This window comes from Scyliorhinus canicula, chromosome 25, assembly GCF_902713615.1.
Source record: "Scyliorhinus canicula chromosome 25, sScyCan1.1, whole genome shotgun sequence".
Lineage (NCBI taxonomy): Eukaryota > Metazoa > Chordata > Chondrichthyes > Carcharhiniformes > Scyliorhinidae > Scyliorhinus > Scyliorhinus canicula.
The window spans coordinates 19,550,665-19,570,211 of record NC_052170.1 but is presented as its reverse complement, the minus strand read 5'-3'; the positions used below and the strand labels follow the sequence as shown (position 1 = coordinate 19,570,211).

At 48.0% G+C, this 19,547-nt stretch overlaps 1 protein-coding gene across 1 annotated transcript in view; it reads right to left on the bottom strand.

Moving 5' to 3' along the window:
* Nucleotides 1–18,441, bottom strand: part of LOC119957012 (protein Niban 1-like) — an 80,629-nt gene extending 62,188 nt beyond the window's left edge. The window contains exon 1 of the mRNA XM_038784594.1: nucleotides 17,982–18,441. Coding sequence (XP_038640522.1) covers nucleotides 17,982–18,036 — 55 coding nt within the window. The 5' untranslated portion in view covers nucleotides 18,037–18,441. The remainder of the gene's footprint in view (nucleotides 1–17,981) is intronic.
* Between the last annotated feature and the right edge of the window lie 1,106 nt (nucleotides 18,442–19,547).

The following is a 19,547-nucleotide window of genomic DNA, read 5'->3' as shown; positions in this document are numbered from 1 at the left end:
CAAACCCACCACACTGACCCCAACACACCCACCATACTGACCCCAACACACCCACCACACTGACCCCAACACACCCACCACACTGACCCCAACACACCCAGCACACTTGCCCCAACACACCCACCATACTGACCCCAACACACCCACCACACTGACCCCAACACACCCACCACACTGACCCCAACACACCCACCACAGTGACCCCAATAACCCACCACACTGACCCCAACAAACCCACCACACTGACCCCAACACACCCACCATACTGACCCCAACACACCCACCACAGTGACCCCAACACACCCACCACAGTGACCCCAATAACCCACCACACTGACCCCAACACACCCACTACACTGACCCCAATAACCCACCACACTGACCCCAACAAACCCACCACAGTGTCCCTAACAAACCCACCACAGTGACCCCAACAAACCCACCACAGTGACCCCAATAACCCACCACAGTGACCCCAATAACCCACCACAGTGACCCCAATAACCCACCACAGTGACCCCAATAACCCACCACAGTGACCCCAATAACCCACCACACTGACCCCAACAAACCCACCACACTGACCCCAACAAACCCACCACAGTGACCCCAATAACCCACCACAGTGACCCCAACAAACCCACCACAGTGACCCCAATAACCCACCACAGTGACCCCAATAACCCACCACACTGACCCCAACAAACCCACCACAGTGACACCAATAAACCCACCACAGTGACCCCAATAACCCACCACAGTGACCCCAATAACCCACCACAGTGACCCCAATAACCCACCACAGTGACCCCAATAACCCACCACACTGACCCCAACAAACCCACCACACTGACCCCAACAAACCCACCACAGTGACCCCAATAACCCACCACACTGACCCCAACACACCCACCACAGTGACCCCAACAGACCCACCACAGTGACCCCAATAACCCACCACAGTGACCCCAACAAACCCACCACAGTGACCCCAATAACCCACCACAGTGACCCCAATAACCCATCACAGTGACCCCAATAACCCACCACAGTGACCCCAATAACCCACCACAGTGACCCCAATAACCCACCACACTGACCCCAACAAACCTACCACAGTGACACCAATAACCCACCACAGTGACCCCAATACCCACCACACTGACCCCAACAAACCCACCACACTGACCCCAACAAACCTACCACAGTGACACCAATAACCCACCACAGTGACCCCAATAACCCACCACACTGACCCCAACAAACCCACCACACTGACCCCAACAAACCTACCACAGTGACACCAATAACCCACCACAGTGTCCCCAATAACCCACCACAGTGACCCCAATAACCCACCACACTGACCCCAACAAACCCACTACAGTGACCCCAATAACCCACCACACTGACCCCAACAAACCCACCACACTGACCCCAACAAACCCACCACAGTGACCCCAACAAACCCACTACAGTGACCCCGATAACCCACCACAGTGACCCCAACAAACCCACAACAGTGACCCCAACAAACCCACTACAGTGACCCCGATAACCCACCACACTGACCCCAACAAACCCACCACACTGACCCCAACAAACCCACTACAGTGACCCCAATAACCCACCACACTGACCCCAACAAACCCACCACACTGACCCCAATAACCCACCACAGTGACCCCAATAACCCACCACAGTGACACCAATAACCCACCACACTGACCCCAACAAACCCACTACAGTGACCCCAATAACCCACCACACTGACCCCAACAAACCCACCACACTGACCCCAACAAACCCACCACACTGACCCCAACAAACCCACTAGAGTGACCCCGATAACCCACCACACTGACCCCAACAAACCCACCACAGTGACCCCAATAACCCATCACACTGAACCCAACAAACCCACTACAGTGACCCCAATAACCCACCACACTGACCCCAACAAACCCACCACACTGACCCCAACAAACCCATTACACTGACCCCAACACACCCACCACACTGACCCCAACACACCCACCACACTGACCCCAACAAACCCACCACAGTGACCCCAATAACCCACTACAGTGACCCCAATAACCCACCACAGTGACCCCAATAACCCACCACACTGACCCCAACAAACCCACTACAGTGACCCCAATAACCCACCACACTGACCCCAACAAACCCACCACACTGACCCCAACAAACCCACCAGTGACCCCAATAAACCCACCAGTGACCCCAACAAATCCACCACAGTGTCCCTAACAAACCCACCACAGTGACCCCAATAACCCACCACAGTGACCCCAATAACCCACCACAGTGACCCCAATAACCCATCACAGTGACCGAAATAACCCACCACAGTGACCCCAACAAACCCACCACAGTCACCCCAATAACCCACCACAGTGACCCCAATAAACCCACCACAGTGACCCCAATAACCCACCACAGTGGCCAAAATAACCCACCACAGTGACCCCAATAACCCACCACAGTGACCCCAATAACCCACCACAGTGACCCCAATAACCCACCACAGTGACCCCAATAAACCCACCACAGTGACACCAATAACCCACCACAGTGACCCCAATAACCCACCACAGTGACCCCAATAACCCACCACAGTGACACCAATAACCCACCACACTGACCCCAATAACCCACCAGTGACCCCAATAACCCACCACAGTGACCCCAATAACCCATCACAGTGACCGAAATAACCCACCACAGTGACCCCAACACACCCACCACAGTGACCCCAATAACCCACCACAGTGACCCCAATAACCCACCACAGTGACACCAATAAACCCACCACAGTGACCCCAATAACCCACCACAGTAACCCCAATAACCCACCACAGTGACCCCAATAACCCACCACAGTGACCCCAATAACCCACCACAGTGACCCCAATAACCCACCACACTGACCCCAACAAACCCACCACACTGACCCCAACAAACCCACCACAGTGACCCCAATAACCCACCACACTGACCCCAACACACCCACCACAGTGACCCCAACAAACCTACCACAGTGACCCCAATAACCCACCACAGTGACCCCAACAAACCCACCACAGTGACCCCAATAACCCACCACAGAGACCCCAATAACCCATCACAGTGACCCCAATAACCCACCACAGTGACCCCAATAACCCACCACACTGACCCCAACAAACCCACCACACTGACCCCAACAAACCTACCACAGTGACACCAATAACCCACCACAGTGACCCCAATAACCCACCACACTGACCCCAACAAACCCACCACACTGACCCCAACAAACCTACCACAGTGACACCAATAACCCACCACAGTGACCCCAATAACCCACCACACTGACCCCAACAAACCCACCACACTGACCCCAACAAACCTACCACAGTGACCCCAACAAACCCACCACACTGACCCCAACAAACCTACCACAGTGACCCCAACAAACCCACCACACTGACCCCAACAAACCTACCACAGTGACACCAATAACCCACCACAGTGACCCCAATAACCCACCACAGTGACCCCAATAACCCACCACACTGACCCCAACAAACCCACCACACTGACCCCAACAAACCTACCACAGTAACACCAATAACCCACCACAGTGACCCCAATAACCCACCACACTGACCCCAACAAACCCACCACACTGACCCCAACAAACCCACTACAGTGACCCCAATAACCCACCACACTGACCCCAATAACCCACCACAATGACCCCAATAACCCACCACAGTGACCCCAATAACCCACCACACTGACCCCAACAAACCCACCACAGTGACCCCAATAACCCACCACAGTGACCCCAATAACCCACCACACTGACCCCAACAAACCCACTACAGTGACCCCAATAACCCACCACACTGACCCCAACAAACCCACCACACTGACCCCAACAAACCCACCACAGTGACCCCAACAAACCCACTACAGTGACCCCGATAACCCACCACAGTGACCCCAACAAACCCACAACAGTGACCCCAACAAACCCACTACAGTGACCCCAACAAACCCACCACAGTGACCCCGATAACCCACCACACTGACCCCAACAAATCCACCACACTGACCCCAATAAACCCACCACAGTGACCCCAATAACCCACCACACTGACCCCAACAAACCCACCACACTGACCCCAACAAACCCACTACAGTGACCCCAATAACCCACCACAGTGACCCCAATAACCCACCACAGTGACCCCAATAACCCACCACAGTGACCCCAATAACCCCACCACAGTGACCCCAATAACCCACCACAGTGACCCCAATAACCCACCACAGTGACCCCAATAACCCACCACAGTGACTCCAATAACCCACCACACTGACCCCAACAAACCCACCACAGTGACCCCAATAACCCACCACAGTGACCCCAATAACCCACCACAGTGACCCCAATAACCCCACCACAGTGACCCCAATAACCCACCACAGTGACCCCAATAACCCACCACAGTGACCCCAATAACCCACCACAGTGACTCCAATAACCCACCACACTGACCCCAACAAACCCACCACAGTGACCGAAATAACCCACCACAGTATCCCCAACAAACCCACCATAGTGACGCCAATAACCCACCACAGTGACCCCAATAACCCACCACAGTGACCCCAATAAACCCACCACAGTGACCCCAATAACCCAACAGTGACGCCAATGAACCCACCACAGTGACCCCAATAAACCCACCACAGTGACCCCAATAACCCACCACAGTGACCCCAACAAACCCACCACAGTGACGCCAATAACCCACCACAGTGACCCCAATAACCCACCACAGTGACCCCAATAAACCCACCACAGTGACCCCAATAACCCAACACAGTGACGCCAATGAACCCACCACAGTGACCCCAATAAACCCATCACAGTGACCCCAATAAACCTATCACAGTGACCCCAACAAACCCACCACAGTGACCCCAATAACCCAACACACTGACCCCAATAAACCCACCACAGTGACCCCAATAACCCACCACAGTGACCCCAATAACCCACCACAGTGACCCCAATAACCCACCACAGTGACCCCAATAAACCCATCACAGTGACCCCAATAACCCACCACAGTGACCCCAATAACCCACCACAGTGACCCCAACAAACCCACCAGTGACCCCAATAATCCACCAGTGACCCCAATAACCCATCACAGTGACCGAAATAACCCACCACAATGACCCCAATAACCCACCACAGTGACCCCAATAAACCCATCACAGTGACCCCAATAACCCACCACAGTGACCCCAATAACCCACCACAGTGACCCCAACAAACCCACCACAGTGACCCCAATAATCCACCAGTGACCCCAATAACCCATCACAGTGACCGAAATAACCCACCACAATGACCCCAATAACCCACCACACTGACCCCAATAACTCACCATAGTGACCCCAACACACCCACCACACTGACCCCAACAAACCCACCACACTGACCCCAACAAACCCACCACAGTGACCCCAATAACCCACCACAGTGACCCCAACAAACCCACCACAGTGACCCCAACAAACCCACCACAGTGACCCCAACAAACCCACCACAGTGACCCCAACAAACCCCCCACAGTGACCCCAATAACCCACCACAGTGACCCCAATAGCCCACCACAGTGACCCCAATAACCAACCACAGTAACCCCAATAACCCACCACAGTGACCCCAATAACCCACCACAGTGACCCCAATAAACCACCACAGTGACCCCAATAAACCCACCACAGTGACCCCAATAACCCACCACAGTGACCCCAATAACCCACCACAGTGACCCCAATAACCCACCACAGTGACCCCAATAACCCACCACAGTGACCCCAATAAACCGCCCTCAGTAAAATAAAACGCCAAGCATAAATCGCAAAGTGACTGTGATCGGGTAAGTCATAGAATCCCTACCGTGCAGAAGGAGGCCGTTCAGACCATCGATTCTGTACTGACCTTCTGAAGGAGCACCCTACCTAGGCCCACTCAGCATGCCCTCTCCCGTAACCGCCCGAACCTGCACATCTTATGACACTAAGCAGCAATTTATCGTGGTCAATCCACCTAACCTGCACGTCTTTGGACTGTGGGAGGAAACCGGAGCACCCGGAGGAAACCCAAGCACACACGGGGAGAACGTGCAGACTCCGTACAGACAGTGACCCAAGCCGGGAATCGAGCCTGGGACCCGGGAGCCGTGAAGCACCAGTGCTAACCACTGTGCCACGGCGCCGTCCCAAAATCTCCTGGGAACTCGGGCTTCTCAAGTATTCTTTACAAAAATGTACACTAACGCAGTGTACCGGGGGGGAGGGGTGGGAAGTACTTTGTTAGCGGTCCGTTTAAACAATAGAGGTCACACGCTAGTGTGAAGGACACTCGGAGATTTGTCCTTTGTTTTGGAACAAACAGCAGCTCCTGGTTCTGACATGGGGGGGGGGGTGGAAGGTTTGATGTATCAACTCTGTGGGATTGTCTGACGTGTTCAGTCAAAGTTCCCAGAGCTGATCACTCCCTCCTGTTAAGGACAGAGACGCCACACAGATCCAGCACATGCAATTTATTATTGGAATAAACATTGTGGGCATCTGGCTCCCTGAATTTGGAGTTTGCGACTTATCGTTGATTTCGATAGAGTTATGAGGACATTCACACTTCCGTGCAGCAGGGAGTTAAAGACAATTCAAGAAAAATTGCCCAGCAGATTTCGCCACAAAGTTCGCCTCAAGTACACTTATTATTACTGGGTTACAGCTGTCAAAGTAAGCTCCCAACCTGCAAACTTCGAAACCAAATCGCCAACTCAATAAGCAACTCCGAAACCCAGACAAACGCAGCAACCACGCTCTCCCCGTGTGTGCGTGGGTTTCCTCCGGCTGGCTCTGGTTTCCTCCCACAGTCCAAAGATGTGCAGGTTAGGTGGATTGGCTGTGATAAATTGCCCCGTAGTGTCCACAAGGTTAAATGGGGTTACTGGGTTACGGTGATAGGGTGGAGGCGTTGGCTTAAGTAGGGAGCTCTTTCCAAGGGCCGGTGCAGACTCAATGGTTACTGCTGAAGAGAGGGAACTTGTAACATTGCAACAATTAATGCACCATAAACGTGTTTGATTAGCTGTGAAGCAGATTGTGAGGGGCTGCAGAGGTTGCAAAAGATGCTGCATATCTATGAAGTCTTGCTTCCCTGGACTGTAGTTGTTTACTAGAACAGTACAGCACAGAACAGGCCCTTCGGCCCTCAATGTTGTGCCAAGCCATGATCACCCTACTCAAACCCACGTATCCACCCTATACCCGTAACCCAACAACCCCCCCCTTAACCTTACTTTTTTATTAGGACACTACGGGCAATTTAGCATGGCCAATCCACCTAACTCGCACATCTTTGGACTGTGGGAGGAAACCGGAGCACCCGGAGGAAACCCACGCACACAGGGGGAGGACGTGCAGACTCCACACAGACAGTGACCCAGCCGGGAATCGAACCTGGGACCCTGGAGCTGTGAAGCATTTATGCTAACCACCATGCTACCCTGCTACTCTGCGGACTGTGTGTGTCTTAGTGGAAGCGGAGTCTGTTTTTGTAGCTGCAACGAGATTGATTAATCCAGAGTTGCCCGTCTGTGTCGTTGCCATAGAAATAAAGGAAGAAGTTGCATTTACGTAACACCCGTCACAGCCTCAAGCTTTCCGAAAGCGCTTATCACCCCAGTGAAGCTTTTGTTGAAATGGAGTCAATATTGTAATGTGGGAATTATTAACGTGGTTGCAGCAGACATAACTCGCATCTCGAATTGGGAGATTTTTTTGAGGGTGTCCCTTTGAATGGTTCATGGTGTAGGACTCCTTCCTGTCTACTTCCTTCTTTCCCATTTCTTTTATTTGATTGTTTTGGTCCGTGGATCAAGATTTGGGATGTGTCATTAAGTAGAGAGAGGAACGCGGAAAGCTCTAAGTTCAAAACTGCCTTTATGCCAGGATACTGAATTCTCAGGCATTGTGTTTGGGAAAAGCAGAAGACAGGCTCTTCAGCACCGAGTAGATGGGAGGAACTGGTTTTGGAGGGAATGAGTTTGATTGGTTCACTGGAAACCAATGGGTTGGACAGGGACAGTGTTCCGCCGGACAACAGTCAAGATTGGTTCCTGCTGGGTGATTTTTTTTTGATAGAACATTCCAGAAGTGATCAGACCTCGGAAGTGATGGGAGATGTTTTTTCTCTCTGCCTCCTGCCGCCTACATGTGGAAGCTGAAGATCTTTGAAGTGTATCAAAACCAGTGGCTTTGTTGCTCTTGAGGGGCTGAAGTAAAGTAACTGATCTATTGCTTTGAAAGTAGCGAGATCCTCTGCTGTGGACCTGAAATGATGCTGGGTCTGCAGGGAAGGTAGACAACCTTGCCTGAGAAGATCACATCAAACCTGGAAGGAAGGAAGCCCTGAACTTCAGAAAGACATTGACTGGAAGTCATCGCTGTGAATCAAAGATCCCAATCTTTTTATTTCATCAATGTTTCCTTTCCCTTTCCCCTTCCGCTACCCTTTTCCAACTATGTTGTTTGCGTGTGTTTGTGTGTGTGTATAAAGAGTGGAGCAAGTTAGAAAGTGAGTATTGGCCGGGCAGGGGGAGGGTTGGAAAATGGGTAGTAGGTAGCCAGCTACAATTTCTGTCTGTTTAATGAAATATACTGTTCATAGATACATAGAAGATAGGAGCAGGAGGAGGCCTTTTGGCCCTTCGAGCCTGCTCCGCCTTTATCACGATCATGGCTGATCATCCAACTCAATCGCCTAATCCTGCTTTCTCCCCATAGCCTTTGATCCCATTCTCCCCAAGTGCTAGATCTAGCCGCCTCTTCAATATATTCATTGTTTTAGCATCAACTACGTCCTGTGGTAATGAATTCCACAGGCTCACCACTCTTCGGGTGAAGAAATGTCTCCTTATCTCTGTCCGAAATGGTTTACCCTGAATCCTCAGACTGTGACCCCTGGTTCTGGCCACCACCATCATTGGTAACATCTTCCCTGCATCTACCCTGTCTAGTCCTGTTAGAATTTTATGTCTCTATGAGATCCCCCCTCATTCTTCTGAACTCCAGCGAGAACAATCCCAACCTAGTCAATCTCTCCTCATATGACAGTCCCGCCATCCCTGGAATCAGTCTGGTAAACCTTTGCTGCCCTCCCTCGAGAGCAAGAACATCCTTCCTCAGAGAAGGAGACCAAAACTGCGCACAATACTCCAGGTGTGGCCTCACCAAGGCCCTGTACAATTGCAACACATCCCTGCTTCTATACTCGAAACCTCTTGCAATGAAGGCCAATATACCATTAGCCGCCTTTACCGCCTGCATTTGAACTATATTTTTTTTTATAAATTTAGATTACCCAATTATTTTTTCCAATTAAGGGGCAATTTAGCGTGGCCAATCCACCTACTCTGCACATTTTTGGGTTGTGGGGGCGAAACCCACGCAGACACGGGGAGAATATGCAAACTCCACACGGACAGTGACCCAGAGCCGGGATCGAACCTGGGACCTCAGCGCCGTGAGGCGGTTGTGCTAACCACTAGGCCACCGTGCTGCCCACATTTGAACTATATTGGGTTGCTTTCCTCGAATATTTATAATTAATGCGTAGGCATAAGTTGAAGTGTTTCCTTTTATTTTAAGAACTCTTTAACTGTGAATTGCAAAGCTATTTCTGTGATGTTATTGTGGTTAATACTGTGTTAAAAATAAAGTTTGATTTGAACTAAAAGGTCCCTATTTGTGTACGGAATCACTCCTGGGGTGAAATATCCTTTCCTCGCAGTTTTACAAATTGCAAATAGGCAGCACGGTAGCACAAGTGGATGGCACTGTGGCTTCACAGCGCTAGGGTCCCAGGTTAGATTCTCTGTTGGCTCACTCTGTGCAGAGCCGGCATGCTCTCCCCGTGTTTGCCAAGAGCTAGAGGGAAACCTAACCTTAGAACAGAAACCAGTATGGATATGTTTAAGTTTATTCAGGCCCTACAAAGATTTGAGGAATAGGATATAGAGGCATTCTTCAAGGCATTTGAGAAAATAGCAACTCAAATGGAGTGGCTGAAGGAAAAGTGGACATTTGCCATGGAAAGAAAGCCGTGGGCGCAGGCGGTTTATGTGTCCCTGTCGAAGGGGTGTCGAATAATTATGACAAGGAAAAAAAGACTATTCTGAGTGCATATGAATTAGTTCCGGAAGCATACAGGCAGAAGTTTCAGAATTTGAGGAAACAGCCGGGACAGGCATTTGGTGAGTTTGAAAAGGTTAAGGAGGACAATTTAAATAGGTGGATACGTGTTTTGGGATTTGAAACTACTGATGAGGCTCTGAGAGAAATCAGTTTCTTGAAAGAATTTAAGACTTCATTCCCTTCTGTGATAAGAACCCATGTTGAAGGCATTTAAACCTTTGTTCCTTCACCCCCATAATTTTGAAAAGAATAGGAAGTGGCAGAGAGAAAGGAAGGCAGATTGCCAAGGTAAGGAATGGATATCTGGGAATGCTCCAAGATCTGTTCCTCAGACCAGGAAGGTACTGAGGGTGGAAGTGAGACTCGAAGGCATAAGTGTTACCATTGCAATAAAGTGGGACATGTTTGTTCAGCATGTTGGAAGTTGAGAGTAAAGGAGGATTTTAAAAACAGAAAGAAAGTGGAGAATACTATAGGTCAGACTGTAGTTCTGGCTAGAACTGGAACTTGGAGACATCAGCTGAACACTGTTGTGGAAGCAGGTGTGGTGAATAAGGCAGATGAGAGATATCCAGGGTTTTTGTTTAAGGAGATGATCAATCATGTAGCCAAACCCATAACTATTTTAAAGGACACAAGTGTTACGCAAACTCTCCTATTGGAGAGGATTTTGGATTTCCCTGTGGAAAGTTCAATGAAAGTTAAGGTGTTGGTGAATGGGATACGTGGAGGTTATATCCCTCTTCCTTTGTACAAAGTACAATCGGTGAGTGATTTATTATCGGGTCCAGTAGTTGTCGGAATAGTTAGAAAGTTACCAGTAGATGCAGTAGACTTAATTTTGGGGAATGATTTGGCAGGAGTGAAGGTAATTCCGATGAAGTGTTTGGTAGGGCTTCATTGATTGAGGCCCAGGAGAACCAGAGTTATATAGATTAGCACAGTGAGCCCACACCGAAATTGAGGCTGAAGGGTTTCCAGAGTGAGATACACTGCATCTGTATCACACTGTCACAGAGATACACTGCATCTGTATCACACTGTCACAGAGTTACATTGCATCTGTATCACACTGTGACAGAGATACGCTGTATCTGTATCACACTGTCACAGAGAAACACTGCATCTGTATCACACTGTCACAGAGATACACTGCATCTGTATCACACTGTCACAGAGATACACTGCATCTGTATCACACTGTCACAGAGATACACTGCATCTGTATCACACTGTGACAGATACACTGCATCTGTATCACACTGTGACAGAGTTACACTGCATCTGTATCACACTGTGACAGAGATACACTGCATCTGTATCACACTGTCACAGAGTTACACTGCATCTGTATCACACTGTAACAGAGATACACGGCATCTGTATCACACTGTGACAGAGATACACTGCATCTGTATTACACTGTGACAGATAAACACTGTATCTGTATCACACTGTCACAGAGATACACTGCATCTGTATCACACTGTCAGAGATACACTGCATCTGTATCACACTGTAACAGAGTTACACTGCATCTGTATCACACTGTAACAGAGATACACTGCATCTGTATCACACTGTGACAGTTACACTGCATCTGTATCACACTGTCACAGTGATACACTGTATCTGTATCACACTGTCACAGAGATACACTGCATTTGTATCACACTGTCACAGAGATACACTGTATCTGTATCACACTGTGACAGAGATACACTGCATCTGTATCACACTGTCACGGAGATACACTGCATTTGTATCACACTGTGACAGAGATACACTGCATCTGTATCACACTGTCACAGAGATACACTGCATCTGTATCACACTGTCACAGAGATACACTGCATCTGTATTACACTGTCACAGAGATACACTGCATCTGTATCACACTGTCACAGAGATACACTGCATCTGTATCACACTGTCACAGAGATACACTGCATTTGTATCACACTGTCACAGAGATACACTGCATCTGTATCACACTGTCACAGAGATACACTGCATCTGTATCACACTGTGACAGAGATACACTGCATCTGTATCACACTGTCACAGAGATACACTGCATCTGTATCACACTGTCACATAGATACACTGCATCTGTATTACACTGTCACAGAGATACACTGCATCTGTATCACACTGTCACAGAGATACACTGCATCTGTATCACACTGTCACAGAGATACACTGCATCTGTATTACACTGTCACAGAGATACACTGCATCTGTATCACACTGTCACAGAGTTATACTGCATCTGTATCACACTGTCACAGTGATACAGTGCATCTGTATCACACTGTCATAGAGATACACTGCATCTGTATCACACTGTGACAGAGATACACTGCATCTGTATCACACTGTCACAGAGATACCCTGCATCGGTATCACACTGTCACAGAGATACACTGCATCTGTATCACACTGTGACAGAGATACACTGCATCTGTATTACACTGTCACAGAGATACACTGCATCTGTATCACACTGTCACAGAGATACACTGCATCTGTATCACACTGTCACAGAGATACACTGCATCTGTATCACACTGTGACGGAGATACACTGCATCTGTATCACACTGTGACGGAGATACACTGCATCTGTATCACACTGTCACAGAGATACACTGCATCTGTATCACACTGTCACAGAGATACACTGCTTCTGTATCACACTGTCGCAGAGTTACCCTGCTTCTGTATCACACTGTCACAGAGTTATACTGCATCTGTATCACAGTCACAGAGATACAGTGCATCTGTATCACACTGTCACAGAGATACACTGCATCTGTATCACACTGTCACAGAGATACACTGCATCTGTATCATACTGTCAGAGTTACACTGCATCTGTATCACACTGTGACAGAGATACACTGCATCTGTATCACACTGTGACAGAGATACACTGTATCTGTATCACACTGTCACAGATACACTGCACCTGTATCACACTGTGACAGAGTTACAATGCATCTGTATCACACTGTCACAGAGATACACTGCATCTGTATCACACTGTCACAGAGATACACTGCATCTGTATCACACTGTGACAGAGATACACTGCATCTGTATCATACTGGCACAGAGATACACTACATCTGTATCACACTGTCACAGAGATACACTGCATCTGTATCACACTGTCACAGAGATACACTGCATCTGTATCACACTGTCACAGAGATACACTGCATCTGTATCACACTGTGACAGTGACACACTGCATCTGTATCGCTGTATCTGTACCTGTATCTGTCATGGAGACATTGATACCTGTATCTGTCTCAGAGACATCAATACCTGTATCTGTCACAGTGACATCGATACCTGTATCTGTCAGAGACATCAACACCCTGTATCTGTCACAGTGACATCGATACCTGTATCTGTCACTGAGACATCGATACCTGTATCTGTCAGAGACATCGATACCTGTATCCGTCACAGAGACATCAATACCCTGTATCTGTCATCTTGACATCGATACCTGTATCTGTCACAGACATTGATACCTGTATCTGTCACAGAGATATTGATACCTGTATCTGTCACAGAGACATCAATACCCTGTATCTGTCAGTGACATCGATACCTGTATCTGTCACAGTGACATCGATACCTGTATCTGTCACAGAGACATCGATACCTGTATCTGTCACAGAGATATTGATACCTGTATCTGTCACAGTGACATCGATACCTGTATCTGTCACTGAGACATCGATACCTGTATCTGCCACAGAGACATCGACACCCTGTATCTGTCACAGTGACATCGATACCTGTATCTGTCACTGAGACATCGATACCTGTATCTGTCAGAGAGACATCGATACCTGTATCTGTCACAGAGACATCAATACCCTGTATCTGTCACAGAGACATCAATACCCTGTATCTGTCACCGAGACATCGATACCTGTATCTGTCAGAGACATTGATACCTGTATCTGTCACAGTGACATCGATACCTGTATCTGTCACAGAGACATCAATACCCTGTATCTGTCACTGAGACATCGATACCTGTATCTGTCACAGAGACATCGATACCTGTATCTGTCAGAGACATCGATACCTGTATCTGTCACAGAGACATCAATACCCTGTATCTGTCACCGAGACATCGATACCTGTATCTGTCAGAGACATTGATACCTGTATCTGTCACAGTGACATCGATACCTGTATCTGTCACAGAGACATCAATACCCTGTATCTGTCACTGAGACATCGATACCTATATCTGTCACAGAGACATCGATACCTGTATCTGTCAGAGACATCGATACCTGTATCTGTCAGAGACATCGATACCTGTATCTGTCACAGAGACATCGATACCTGTATCTGTCAGAGACATCGATACCTGTATCTGTCACAGACATCAATACCCTGTATCTGTCAGAGACATCGATACCTGTATCTGTCAGAGACATCGATACCTGTATCTGTCAGAGACATCGATACCTGTATCTGTCACAGAGACATCGATACCTGTATCTGTCAGAGACATCGATACCTGTATCTGTCACAGAGACATCAATACCCTGTATCTGTCACCGAGACATCGATACCTGTATCTGTCAGAGACATTGATACCTGTATCTGTCACAGTGACATCGATACCTGTATCTGTCACAGTGACATCAATACCTGTATCTGTCACTGAGACATCGATACCTGTATCTGTCACAGACACATCGATACCTGTATCTGTCAGAGACATCGATACCTGTATCTGTCAGAGACATCGATACCTGTATCTGTCACAGAGACATCGATACCTGTATCTGTCAGAGACATCGATACCTGTATCTGTCAGAGACATCAATACCCTGTATCTGTCAGAGACATCGATACCTGTATCTGTCAGAGACATCGATACCTGTATCTGTCAGAGACATCGATACCTGTATCTGTCTCAGAGACATCAATACCTGTATCTGTCACAGACATCGATACCTGTATCCATCACAGAGACATCGATACCTGTATCTGTCACCGAGATACTGATACCTGTATCTATCACAGTGACATAGATACCTGTATCTGTCACAGTGACATCAATACCTGTATCTGTCACAGACATCGATACCTGTATCTGTCACAGTGACATCGATACCTGTATCTGTCACAGAGACATTGATACCTGTATCTGTCACCGAGATACTGATACCTGTATCTATCACAGTGACATAGATACCTGTATCTGTCACAGTGACATCAATACCTGTATCCGTCACAGACATCGATACCTGTATCTGTCAGTGACATCGATACCTGTATCTGTCAGAGACATCGATACCTGTATCTATCACAGTGACATCGATACCTGTATCTGTCACAGTGACATCGATACCTGTATCTGTCACAGTGACATCGATACCTGTATCTGTCAGAGACATCGATACCTGTATCTGTCACAGAGACATCAACACCCTGTATCTGTCACAGAGACATCGATACCTGTATCTGTCAGAGACATCGATACCTGTATCTGTCACAGAGACATCAATACCCTGTTTCTGTCACAGAGACATCGATACCTGTATCTGTCACAGTGACATCGATACCTGTATCTGTCGCAGTGACATCGATACCTGTATCTGTCACCGAGATACTGATACCTGTATCTGTCACAGTGACATCGATACCTGTATCTGTCAGAGACATCGATACCTGTATCTGTCACAGAGACATCAATACCCTGTTTCTGTCACAGTGACATCGATACCTGTATCTGTTACAGACATCGATACCTGTATCTGTCAGTGACATCGATACCTGTATCTGTCACAGTGACATAGATACCTGTATCTGTCACAGTGACATCAATACCTGTATCTGTCAGTGACATCGATACCTGTATCTGTCACAGACATCGATACCTGTATCTGTCACAGACATTGATACCTGTATCTGTCAGAGACATCGATACCTGTATCTGTCACCGAGATACTGATACCTGTATCTGTCACAGAGACATTGATACCTGTGTCTGTCACAGAGACATTGATACCTGTATCTGTCACAGAGCCATCGATATCTGTATCTGTCACAGAGCCATCGATACCTGTATCTGTCACAGAGACATTGATACCTGTATCTGTCACCGAGATACTGATACCTGTATCTGTCACAGAGACATTGATTCCCCTATCTGTCACCGAGATACTGATACCTGTATCTGTCACAGAGACATTGATACCTGTATCTGTCACCGAGATACTGATACCTGTATCTGTCACAGTGACATCGATACCTGTATCTGTCTCAGAGACATCAATACCTGTATCTGTCACAGAGACATTGATACCTGTATCTGTCACAGAGATACTGATACCTGTATCTGTCACCGAGATACTGATACCTGTATCTGTCACAGAGACATCGATATCTGTATCTGTCACAGAGACATCGATACCTGTATCTGTCAGTGACATCGATACCTGTATCTGTCACCGAGATACTGATACCTGTATGTCACAGAGACATTGATACCTGTATCTGTCACAGAGATACTGATACCTGTATCTGTCACAGAGACATCGATATCTGTATCTGTCACAGAGACATCGATATCTGTATCTGTCACAGTCACATCAATACCTGTATCTGTCACCGAGATACTGATACCTGTATCTGTCACAGAGACATCGATATCCTGTATCTGTCACAGAGACATTGATACCCGTATCTGTCACAGAGATAGATACCTGTATCTGTCACAGAGATACTGATACCTGTATCTGTCACCGAGATACTGATACCTGTATCTGTTACAGAGACATCGATATCTGTATCTGTCACAGTGACATCGATACCTGTATCTGTCACTGAGATACTGATACCTGTATCTGTTGCAGTGACATCGATATCTGTATCTGTCACAGGGACATCGATACCTGTATCTGTCACAGAGACATTGATACCTGTATCTGTCAGAGATACTGATACCTGTATCTGTCACAGAGATACTGATACCTGTATCTGTCACAGAGACATTGATACCTGTATCTGTCACAGAGATACTGATACCTGTATCTGTCACAGAGATACTGATACCTGTATCTGTCACCGAGATACTGATACCTGTATCTGTCACAGACATCAATAGCTGTGTCTGTCACAGAGACATTGATATTTGTGTGTTATGACACAAACTGCTTTTAGCAGTTGCAGGAAAACACAATAGGATGGTTTGATTGACTGCAGAATAGTTGCCGGGAGTTTGTCGAGAAGTGGAATTGAAGAGCAGGTAATACAGCCAGTGGACCACATCTGCAGAAAGGCAGGTTACTGTAACGGGTGCTCCATTGACAATATCTCCAGGCACTGCCGAAGCTGACAGATATCCTCGACAGATTCAATCGTAATTTCAAATATTCACGAGCTGCCATGTGCCAGCATGGACTTCATTACTTAACAGGTGCCAGGTAACAGCAGCCAGGATTTAACAGCAGGGTTAGGGAAAGAAGGCTGGAGGATGGTACTTAAGGAGGGGCTGGTGCCAGAGACAGTGGGCTGAATGGCCCCCTTCTGCACTGTGTAACAATTCTGTGACTTGCAGACGGCAAGCGCAATGGGGACCCTACCCCTGCCCTTGAACAAACTCCAATTAAACTATTTATTGAAAACCCTCCTTACCTTTTAGGTACTCCAGCATTCTGTTGTCCAGCTGTGTGGAGAAGTTTAAACCCATCGCTGCCAGGAGATGGGATGGGGGTGTCTAACCCCTGAGAGGCGAGGAGGGTAGAGGGGGTGGGCTGGGGTAAGGGGAGAAAGTGGCAGTAATTAAAGATCGCTCCCCTGCCATTCACTACTCATTCCCAGTTGGAATTCCTCCGGATCTTGAAGGGTGAGGCAATCTGTTGCTGAATATCAGGTCAGAGGAGCCTGTCATCACAGTGACTCGGTTCATGAATATGTAAAACCGTCTCGGATTACCACTAATAACAGCTAATGGGAAGATCACCCCGGCATTGATTGCTTTAGAGGCGTTTGCTTTCCTCCCTTCCCTCCAGCTGTTTGAGGACAGTGAGGCCAGGCATAACAAGGCTGCTCCCTCATCGCCAGCCTGACAAGTCACAGGCCCACGTCACCTCCTGGAGCTGTACCCCGCTCCACCTGTCCTCTCAGCAGCCCTTGTGTAATGAAGTGCTCACACTGCCTTTGCAAGACGTGAGAGAGTCCACGAATAAAGCAGGAGGAAGCCTGGCTTGTAACGTCAATCACAGCGACTGGGAATTTCCCAGTGGGCAGTCGCCAAGCTTAACAGAGCCATGGCTGCAGGAATGGACCCCAAGTAATAATAAATATCTTTATTATTGTATTATTGTCACAAGCAGGCTAACATTAACACTGCAATGAAGTTACTGTGAAAATCCCCTCGTCGCCACATTCCAGGCCCCTGTTCGGGTACACAGAGGGAGAATTCAGAATGTCCAGTTCACCGAACAGGCACGTCTTTCGGGAGGAAACCGGAGGAAACCCACGCAGGCACGGGGGAGGACGTGCAGACTCCGCACAGACAGTGACCCAAGCCGGGAATCGAACCTGGGACCCTGGAGCTGTGAAGCAAAAGTGCTAACCACTGTGCTGCCCAGTGCAATGAAACAAAGTGGGATTCATATCTGGCAAGCTGCAGGAATTGACGGGTACACCTGCTTGTGGAATGTTGCTGGTTTGCATTCCCCTCGCCTGAGTGTGACTACAGCGATAATCAGGTTTCAAATGGCCCGCACGCATTCAGCTCAGGCGCTATAAACACTGTGACTGGTTCTGGGCCTGTGATTGCCCAAAGCACCAGGGCAAAACCCCACCTCTTTGTAACAGCAACAGAACGCATCTTACTTGGTCGCTCTAGTTTTAACCCCATTAGCTCCGAACTATAGTGAGGCGTAGATCGTCATCATTTGAACACTGGCCTGGGTCCAGACCTAATGCAAGTTTGGTAACGCTTTGCATCAAGTTGCTCATTGTGCACAAATAACATCTGGCTATTTTTGAATGTGAAAACAATAATTTGTATTGATACGACGCCTTGAACCTCCCAGGATAGTTTTGCCCCATTATCGAAAGAAAGATGCACTGGCATTGGATCAATCCCGAGAAGGTTGACTAGGTCATATCTGAGTATGGAAGTATGTTCCTATGAGGAGAGGTTGAGTAGGTTGGGCCTGTAATCATTGGAGTTTAGAATGAGAGAGGCGA